Source organism: Vicia villosa, linkage group LG3, assembly GCF_029867415.1.
Source record: "Vicia villosa cultivar HV-30 ecotype Madison, WI linkage group LG3, Vvil1.0, whole genome shotgun sequence".
Lineage (NCBI taxonomy): Eukaryota > Viridiplantae > Streptophyta > Magnoliopsida > Fabales > Fabaceae > Vicia > Vicia villosa.
In genome coordinates this window covers 208,043,399-208,053,201 of record NC_081182.1, presented here as the reverse complement: position 1 = coordinate 208,053,201, position 9,803 = coordinate 208,043,399, and the positions used below count along the sequence as shown (strand labels likewise).

General features: G+C 31.1%; 2 protein-coding genes across 6 annotated transcripts; one reads left to right on the top strand and one right to left on the bottom strand.

Moving 5' to 3' along the window:
- Nucleotides 1–2,449: 2,449 nt before the first annotated feature.
- On the top strand, nucleotides 2,450–6,422 carry LOC131593409 (uncharacterized). Of its 3 annotated transcripts, none has more exons than XM_058865907.1 (8): nucleotides 2,450–2,561; nucleotides 2,851–2,918; nucleotides 3,897–4,154; nucleotides 4,273–4,403; nucleotides 4,845–4,935; nucleotides 5,015–5,524; nucleotides 5,628–5,965; nucleotides 6,049–6,422. In XM_058865907.1, exons 3-8 carry the CDS (start codon nucleotides 3,971–3,973, stop codon nucleotides 6,205–6,207), a joined length of 1,413 nt encoding a protein of 470 aa, XP_058721890.1. In that variant the 5' UTR covers nucleotides 2,450–2,561; nucleotides 2,851–2,918; nucleotides 3,897–3,970; the 3' UTR covers nucleotides 6,208–6,422. The 3 variants fall into 3 exon arrangements, with proteins under 3 accessions (XP_058721890.1, XP_058721888.1, XP_058721889.1); XM_058865905.1 differs by having other exon boundaries at nucleotides 2,851–2,919; nucleotides 4,842–4,935; XM_058865906.1 differs by lacking the exon at nucleotides 2,851–2,918 and having other exon boundaries at nucleotides 2,453–2,561; nucleotides 4,842–4,935.
- Nucleotides 6,423–7,435: 1,013 nt separating this feature from the next.
- Nucleotides 7,436–8,884, bottom strand: LOC131593410 (F-box/kelch-repeat protein At3g23880-like). 3 transcript variants are annotated; one of them, XM_058865909.1, is made up of 2 exons: nucleotides 8,011–8,884; nucleotides 7,436–7,833 (listed from the first exon to the last, which is right to left on the bottom strand). In XM_058865909.1, the coding sequence occupies exons 1-2, from the start codon at nucleotides 8,867–8,869 to the stop codon at nucleotides 7,637–7,639; spliced, it is 1,056 nt and encodes a 351-aa protein (XP_058721892.1). In that variant the 5' UTR covers nucleotides 8,870–8,884; the 3' UTR covers nucleotides 7,436–7,636. The 3 variants fall into 3 exon arrangements, with proteins under 3 accessions (XP_058721892.1, XP_058721891.1, XP_058721893.1); XM_058865908.1 differs by having other exon boundaries at nucleotides 7,436–8,429; nucleotides 8,514–8,884; XM_058865910.1 differs by having other exon boundaries at nucleotides 7,436–8,324; nucleotides 8,514–8,884.
- Nucleotides 8,885–9,803: the final 919 nt, after the last annotated feature.

The following is a 9,803-nucleotide window of genomic DNA, read 5'->3' as shown; positions in this document are numbered from 1 at the left end:
ATTATTCTTGTTGTTCTTGTTGCTTTTGTTGTTTTACTATTGTATTTTTAAATTTTTTAATTAAAAGACATACAACAACAATTACTTAATACAACATTGATTGTCTGTAGTGCACTATCTAGTCTACTATCACGAGCAATAGACTATGGTTATAAATAACCCACTTACAATCACACCTTACCTAACAACGGTTGTACAATTGTTATTATAGGTCCTTTGCAACCGTTGTTATATGTGTTTTTCGTAGTAGTGTATTTTGGTCCAATAGAGCGCATTTTGACAATAAGGAGAATTGTTGGGATACTTTTTATATAAAAATAATTTAGTTTTGCTTGATAAAATTAGAGGTGTAAGCGGATAAAAAAACTAATTAAACCAACAATCCAAACAAAACCAAACCAGAATAAAACTGATTGTTTTTTGTTCGATTCTAAAACTGAACTAATGAAAACCAATGTGGCCTGGTTCGATTCTCGGTTTAAGTTTTTAGGAACTGCCAAACTGATTGACCGAACTAGTGGATAAGAGCAACTTGTAATTTGTTTGAAAAAATAGTGCATGAAAGAAATTACATGAAATGTATTATCTTAAAAAATAATAGCATAAAATACACCTAAAAATACGATAGTGGAGAATATACTGATGATTATAATGTTTGAAAAGAAACATTGTAAATCGATAAACTGAACTAACACAGTTAGTTTGATTCGGTTCCATTTTTAAAATATGTTAAAAACTGAATCAAACCAAACCGATGGCGATATCATTGATTCAAATATTTCTTTGATAAAAAACCAGTCCAATTCGAATCGATTACACCCTAGATTAAAATCCATTTAAAACACATCAACCTAAAATTTATTTTAAAAAATTTTAAAGATGGAAATAAAAAACTATTTTCTAAAATTTTAACATTTCTAAATACAACCTTTTATAAACTAATTATTCCATCTGATTCTTAATTTAAGAAAAATTTACTTTTTAAATTTATTAAAAAATCAATATATTCAAGATGATGTATAATTCAAATACATTAATTTTTAAATAAATTTTTAAAAAATGTTTTATTTATATTAAATACCGAAGAAAGTGTTGGAATTTAAAAAATCAAGTAAATATAAGAAAAATATCCAAATACCTTTTTTTTTTCGGTTCCAATGCATTCTTTAATCCATTACCGCCTTTTTAAAATAATTATTTATAATAAAAAATAAATTAAGACTATTTATTCATTTTTTTTAAAAGAAAAATTTTCATAAATAATATAAAACTTCAAAATTAAATAAAATTGGATTTCTTAACAAAATAATAATAATTTTTTAATAGTACAAATAAATTTTGAAAATGGACTATAAGAGAATTAAAAAAAAATTCTTATTTCTTAAAAAAATTCTTTTCAAAGAAAAATGCTTATTATTAAAAAAATGTGAAAACAAGAAAGGTAAGAATAATCTCAACCATTCATTATCACAACCACCCAATAATTCCAATTAAATAGAAAATTAAATTTAAAATAAATTAAAAATTATACTCTAAAATAATCACATAGGTACATTCTTGCATTTCTTCTTCAATTTCCTTCGTACTAAATAACACTACTCCTTTTCAAAATATCTTTTTTTGAAATATATAATTTAAATGAAATATAATAAATATCACCTAAAATAAATGAAAATTTAAGACATTCTTTAAATAGTTATCTTTATTTCATATTTTCAAAAGAGAAAAAGGGATATGCACTGACGGTGTAAATACCTTTAAAATATTTTTACGCTGTCAACCAATCACAACCATGTATCTAATTAAAAACACAATTTTAATTAAAAAAATTAATATGACATGGCAAGTGTAAGAATTTTAATTCGTTATATGTATAAAGTTAGTGCACAACCTTTAAACTCTTTTAAAAAATATTTATTTTCAACAAATAGAAATTCATATAAATAATATTTTCAAAATTGGATAAATATCATAAAAAATATGAAAAAGTTATTCATTTATTAAAGTGTGATATTTTTCTAAAAAATCCGGTTTTTTAAAATAGAAAAATAACTAAAATAAAATAAACAATTAAAAATATTATTATTTTTCTACTATATTCAATTTTATTAAAATAATGAATTTGAAAAAATCATGAAAAATTAATTAATTTTAAAATCATTCAAAAAGCATTTTAAAAAATTCACTTCCCTCTTTCCATGAAAAACAATGGGCTTACAAAAATTCACAGCCCAATAAAAATCCTACGCTCGACATCTGTCGCCGCCATTCTCAGCTCCTATGTCTTTCACCATTGTGCTGATCCCAATCACACACGTGTCAACTTTCTGAACCGTTAGATTCGCTATTCAAAATAAAGACAAATCCTGATCGTCGAAACTGATCCTCATCTGAAGTTTGAAACTCGTGTGAGTATAAATTGAGATTCTAACTAAACAACACAACATTCCATTGACCCCTTTCGCTTCTCTGACTCACCTCTCTCAATTGAAAATTTAGAGAGAGAAACAAACACAAATTCTAGAGAGAGAAAGTGAGAGGGAGAGAGCGAGAGAGCATAGGTATGTCTTTCTTCAATTCTTTCTTTCATTTTAGTTTCTTCCATTCTTTCGGGTTTGAATTGTAGTTCGTTGAATTGAGTTTTTTTTTTTTTGAATTTTTTTCAGTTATCAGTAATTGGTTCTAGTTGATTTTCATTTCTTGCTGTTGATTTTCTGTTTTGATTTTGATTTTTGTGAAATTGTTTGAATTATGAAGTTGATTTTATGTTTTTATTTTTATTTTTGTGAAATTGTTTGAATTATGAAGTTGATTTTATGTTTCGTTTTCATTTTTCGTTTTTGGTGATAGGGAGAGGTAAAGGATTGAAGACTTTGGGAAGTTGAATTGAAGCTGACATCTTCAACGGAAAAAAAAAAGTGATTTTTTGAATTTTGATTTTTTTTTTTTTTGATTTTTTGTTCTGTTTTGGTTTTATGGATTGTTTTACTCTGTGTGAGATTTAGAAATGTTGTGGAAAATTAAATTTTATAGTTTATATGATTCAAAAACCCTAATTGATTTTTGGACTGAATTTGTGTTTTCTCTCTGTTTTTATTTTGTGGATCTAAATTGGAGTCTATAAACGTAATTAGGGCACAGTTTTTTTTTTTTTTTTACTTTTGTGGTCTTTGCTACTTACTGCATTCCATCACCACTTGGTTGAAGGCTCCTAGGCCTAGGGCATGGTGAGGTGGGAGTGTGAGAGTAAGGGTGTTGGTAAGAAGAAGATTTGTAGTAAAAGGGGGTGGAAGATTTCAATACATGTACTACTTGCAAATTTTGTTAAGCCTCTTAAACCTTTTTGTGAGTTATATATGTAGATAAGAGATTGATGTATTTAAAATGATGTAACTTGTTTTTAATTATTAGGGTTACACATAGATTTTGTTTTGTTTGAATTTTTGGGATGTTGGGGAAATGGATTGTGAATAATGAATTCAATGTTTGGATTGGAGGGGTTTTTTTAATAGCTGGGATTTAGTTTTCGATTTTGTTGATGTTAATATAGATTTTGTTTGTTTAATTGTCTTGATTTTAATGTCTATCTTGAAAATTTTAAATTTCGTAACTTTCAATTGAACAAGCTTGAAATATTATTCAATAGAGATGGTGTAATAAGGAAATAAATTAGGATGAAAATATCTGTCTGATTGGAATGCATCTACCTTACATGGAATGTGTCTTTCAATCATCTTGATTTGAATTTACTTGTGTGTTAAGTGTTAACTACTATGTGTGATGATATTGATATTATTATAGACATTATGCAGATTAGCATAGTTTGTCTATGATCAATTTTTTTCATTTGATGTGCATATAATTTGTATGACTTACTTTTTGTTTTTGTTTCTTAGAGGTTAATAAGGCAAAGGAAAGAGGGTCAATAGATTGAAATGATGTTAGACTGTCCTTCAGAAGCCTAACGTTGATGCCAGCAGTTAAAATGGTGGCTAAATCACCTATCACTTGCAAAAGAAATGGGAAGTATCCTCGAGTCTCTCATAAGTCAAATAGAATATGCAATAAAGTATGCAAAAGATCGTGTTTGATGGTCGGAGTTACCAATGAAGTGGAAAATTTAGATCTATCAAGCCAGATATCTTGTAATGATGGTAAGCTTTAATACTTTACCATTCTGAATGCAAAACCACTATTAGTTGCTGTTTATGACTCTTCTAGGCTTATATGATACAAGCAAAGTCACTTATTAATTGCACATGTTTGATATAGGTTTTTTTGTAAATAAAGATTCTTCAAAGGAGGGTGACAATGAAGAACACCAAATGCCTTCCAATATAGATGCATATGAGGGGCAGAACGGTCTCTCAGTCAATGGTTGTGCAGAGTCCGTAGTAGAAACGGTAAGGCTTACCTTCATTTCATGGATCATATTGATACAAATTGTTTGTCTTTTGGTACATTATGTTTTATATGCATGCAACATAAGTGCATATAATAATTTATCTGAGTGACAATTCAATCTCACTATTGCTAATGGTTGACAGTTGACACCACTTGCGCTGAATTGAACATTTTGCTTGACTTTTGAAGCAAGTTTTGATATGCAATAGTTAAAGTTATTGAAGTTATTTCAATGCTATCGCTTCATTAACTATTTGTTTTGGATATTTATTCTAAGATTTAGTTGTATGTATTTGTTAGCTAGGATTTTCTATTCAATGAAGACCGATTCATTGCATATTAATTTGGCTACTTCCATTGTATATTCCTAAAAAAGAAAATAGTGAAGTGTTAATGTTTTCTGTGCTTCCCATTATTCACGATGATGATTTTCATAGCAGGATTCTTTTCCGGTTTCTGTTCCTGCAATCTCAGATTCAGATGCGTTGTTAGCTTATTTTAACAGGCCTGACGATAACCTATTTGATGGAGGTACCCACTAGAGACAATACTTGTTAAAACTGTTTTATTTGCAATGATAAAAAACCTAATTAATGTGATCTTTTTATAGTTAATGGGGAGGAAATCAATACCCTACCTGGTCAAGTGGATGCCAATAACTTTTCCAATTTCCAAACACCTGATATGCTGGAGTTGTATATGGATGAAGCATGTCTTGATGGGTTTTGCTTCGACGGGGTGAATCTATTTGATGATAGTCTCTACTATAATATCCTTAACGATCTTGAATTTTTTGAGACAAATATGATATATGATCTTCCCGCCCTTGAGGACACCATAGGAGTGGCTAATTTCCAATATGTAGAGTCTTCTGAAGAGGTTCATAAGCAGATTCCAGATTCTTCATGGTTCAATTCCATCTGCCATCAGGCCAAGCCTGTTACGGAAGAGCTTGATGTCAGGTCCTGTCAGTTTGAATCTGGAAGAATAGATTATGCTGATCAAGAGTTATTGATAAAAAACTTCTTGGAGGTATCTGACGAGTCTAACTTGTTACCAGCTCTAGTAAGCAGGGAGACAAGTAGAACCAAGCGTGTTACCCTTGTTCTTGATTTGGATGGTAATTATAATTCCGCTTTATCTGATGCGATTTTAATTTTACTTGTCTCATTTGAACCTTTTTATTCCAAAAATGTATGTGATGTTATTATTTACATTCGCAGAAACACTGATCCACTCTACCATGACACAATATGATAGTGGTGCTGACTTCACAGTTCAAATTTTACTTGACAAGGAGTACACTGTTTATGTACGAAAAAGACCCTTCCTCCACGAGTTTTTGGAGAGGGTATCAAAGATGTTTGAAATCTTCATTTTCACAGCAAGTAAAAAGATTTATGCTGAAAAGTTGCTAGATGTTCTTGATCCCGAAAAAAAGATTTTTTCTCATCGAGCATACCGAGATTCGTGCATCTTTCAAGATGGTACTTACACCAAAGATTTGACTGTTCTTGGAATTGACCTTGCAAAAGTAGCCATAGTAGACAACTCTCCGCAGGTATTTCTTATATTTGGCTGGTCCTCTATTTATTGTCTATGGTAAGTAAATATACTAAAATTTCATACTTTTGTTCATTTTAGGTGTTCAGGTTGCAAGTTAACAATGGAATTCCTATAGAGAGTTGGTTTGACGATCCATCTGATTTTGCCTTAATGTCTCTACTTCCTTTTCTGGAGAAACTGGTCGACGTGGACGATGTCCGCCCCGTTATAGCAGAGAAATTTGGGAATAAATTTTAGCTCATTGGCATATATTCTGGATCTCATAGCCATTCATAGAATCTAATTTTAGGATACTGCATTAGTCAGAAATAAGTCAGAAATAACTCTGCCTAGTTGTTTTTGCAGATTTTAGTTTGACTCTAGTGAGTTGTTAGAAATTAGTTATGATTATGTGATAGCTCCATAGCATTTTTATAAATTGTACAGAAATAATACAATAGTTTGGTTTCAAATTTTGATTTGTTAAAAGTACTATAGAGGATGTATTATTGGGGGAAGTTTATATTTCAGAAGCTGTTTATACATGTTGTTAGTTTCTAATTTGCATTTTATCACAAATTATACAAGTTCTATTTTATTCATTTTCTTTTAAACGAGACCTATAAGAGAACAAATGTGTACTTTGTCTGCACATACTTTGAGATCGGAGTGAAGTCATCAGGTCGACTGAGAGTAAACTTTACTGATGGATGGGAGGGATTCACAACAGAAAATTGGTCATTTAAGCCGGTCAAAAACTGAATGAATTGATCTTGTTGATCTCATAGCTTCATACCTACAAGGATGAGGGTATGTACATGAGGGTATGTACATGCAGGAATTGGTCGATAAGTAACAACTACAAATTTTTCTAATGTAAAAACCTCTTGAATACATTATTTTGTGTTTCTTGTAACCAATGTGTAGGAGGAATGTAAATAAGCACTTGAAGTAAAATCTATTTGATTTTAGCTTTATATACACAATAAGGTAATACTATATTACATTATTTTTCTGAGATTTGACAATAGTTTCAATTTCTCCTAATGGATTTTGTTGGTTCATCAAGCAAGCTATGACAAATTGATCATGTAGCCAGAAGCTGTACAGACAGAAACTGAAAAAGTAAACAGAATAAAAGTAACCAACCATCAACATGAATCAAAGTACAAAGTTTCAACCATTCTTTCTCAAATGAATTAGGAGTATATTCTTAACAAGTCTCCAAAGTATGAGTTAAACATGCCAAGTCTAACAGGGTTGTAGAGTCTTTTAACATACAAAACATCTTTTTTCCAAATAGAGATTGTTGTTGATACTCTATACAATGGAATAAAGGCGCAAATAGAGATTGTTGTTGATACTCTATACAATGGAATAAAGGCGCATACTGCACATACTGCAAAAAAAAACCAGTATATGGGAGTACTAGTGATCTTCTATTAATTTCATATTTATAAAGACAACTAGTATCAAATTAAGAACATCACATTAAATATGAGACATGAATTATACAAGTTAAAAGATAAAATTTCAGATTTATTACTCTAAACATAAAACATTTCCCTAGTATAAAATAACAGAAACCCGTAAACATAGCAATTACAAAATAAAAAACATAAACATAAACTAACATATAAATTGTGGTTGAAATGCTCGAGTGACATCCTAGCATTAATTAATAACATTAAGAACAAGGTGATATCAAACTCTCGGTGCAGATTTCTGGAAGGGTTGGAAACAATGAAGTAACCTTAAAAGTGTCATTCTTAAAATCGTAAACTATCAACTTCTTATTCCATCTCTCCACCAACAATACTTGATCATCTTCAAAAATATCTAATGCCTTGGTCAAGTAAGAACGCCAGATACCTTTTCTTTGACCTGGCAAGTTAGAGAGTTTAAACAATTTAGTCCAAGACTCTTTAATTCCATACTCCTTCATTATCCAAATATCATAATCACAAATTATGCACAAGCAATCCTTCAACACACACAATTTCGACCTCCCATCAAACTCTGCATGTTCAGGAGGAAAAATTTTTTTATAAGAATCCTTACCTAAATCAAAAGAAACAATAAAAAGTGGAGGAAGCCATTTAGTAGAGGCCAACCAATTAATTGTACCGCTGACATATACTCCCGATTGATCAGAGCCGAATTCAGTAGTAAAAGGTAACTTCTGAAAGCTTCTCCAAGAATTGGTTCTCAAATTATAAATCTTTATTTTAATTGTATCTTCAATGATATCACATCTATAGGAGTTGTAAAGAACAACCACTTTGTAACTATGAGAAAGATGATCATAACCGAACCCAAACTTTGCCGAACCAGCCACTTGTGGCTTTTCAAAAGGGGGCAATTCCTTGAATTTTCTAATGGAAGGATTCCACAGTACAACAAAAGAGTTATGAAAATCGGCAAGACAAAGGATCCCATCACAAGAGCCAACAATGTAATGTAAATAATGTTCAAAAGGACTGTAAAATGGAAAACCAAGTTGAGTGAAATTAGTAGTTAGGTCTGTGAAAAGGGATTGGCATGGATAAAACCTTAAAACGTACCGCTTGGAAGGATCGTCATAGCTTATGACGTGGAGGTTGGGCGTGGTTGACATCTTAAAGTGCTTTTTGGCAAAATTGGGATCGTGAGATATTAGAGAATTCCATGATTTGCATACGCATCGAAATTGGAGAAGAAGTTTGACGGGTACCCTAGAGAGGATTTCTGTTATGAGATCAAAAGGAAGAATAGGGGATAAATTGATGATGTTAGGGTTCCGCTTAAAATGTTTTCTGGCGAAGAACATTAGAGAATTCCAGAAGTTGGCGACACATCGGAATTGGAGAAGGTGCTTCACTGCATCACGGTTAAACATGGTACTGTTAGGGTTTCTTCTCTCCACTTGAGAAGCCATCATCGTATCTGAGCGAAATGTAAGTGTAACTAAAGTTATATATATATATATAAAAGAAAATTCACTACTCTTGTAAAATACCTATTTGCCCCCTACTTCTATGTTGTGTCAAGTGGACACCTTAATTGCAAAACTTTCCAATCTACTATCTCATGGAATGGAATCACGTTTGGTCTTCAATAAATCCAAATACAAATTTGGCTTAATTGCAATTTTAGTCTCCCTATTTTGTCTTTTTTTATATTTTGATCCCTCTATTTTAAAAATCACTATTTTAGTCCTTTTTTAAGTTTTCTGTGCAATTTTCGTCCCCTTATTTTGCCTTTTTCTGCAAAATTAGTCCCTATTCATGTATCTTTTTCAATAGAAAATTCAAAAGGGAGACCAAAATCGTGGTTTTAAAAATGAGGGGACTAAAATCGAGAAAAGGACAAAATAGGGGGACCAAAGTTGCAATTAAGCCTACAAGCTTTTATGAATGTTTTTATTTTATTTCTTTTTTGGAAACATAAATCACAACTTTAATTCAAAAATTTGTACTTCAGTTTTCTGAATTTGCAGAGGAAAATGGTTCCCAATGCAACACTAAACCTTTCTCATTTTCTCTAAACCCCTCTCTCTTTTCTTTCTTCATATCTTTCTTCTCTTTCATCTCTGTTTCCTGCAAACAAACCCTAATCGAGTTGCGTTTCAATTTTTGTTCTTCCTCACTAACGAATCCAGATCTGCTATCAAAACTCACTAACGAAACCCTAGGCCCTAGCCAAACCCAAAATCTTCCACACAACCCAGATTCTTTTTTATCTCTCTAACTTATCTGTTGAGATGTTCACCTTTTATTGTTTTCAGGTTCCATTGATGCAGTTGGCATATTTGGTCGACTATCTAACAAAGTTATCGCCTATATAGGGGTGATCGCGGTGCGGTTTGGGCGGTT

Excerpts from the sequence above, each read along its gene's own strand:
- LOC131593409 (XM_058865905.1), top strand. The coding sequence starts at position 3,971 with ATGCCAGCAGTTAAAATGGTGGCTAAATCACCTATCACTTGCAAAAGA. Across the intron at positions 4,404-4,841 it reads CAGAGTCCGTAGTAGAAACG|CAGGATTCTTTTCCGGTTTC; the intron begins GTAAGGCTTACC and ends TGATTTTCATAG. Across the intron at positions 5,966-6,048 it reads TAGTAGACAACTCTCCGCAG|GTGTTCAGGTTGCAAGTTAA; the intron begins GTATTTCTTATA and ends TGTTCATTTTAG.
- LOC131593410 (XM_058865908.1), bottom strand. The coding sequence starts at position 8,869 with ATGATGGCTTCTCAAGTGGAGAGAAGAAACCCTAACAGTACCATGTTT. Across the intron at positions 8,430-8,513 it reads TATGACGATCCTTCCAAGCG|TCCTTTTGAACATTATTTAC; the intron begins GTACGTTTTAAG and ends TCCATTTTACAG.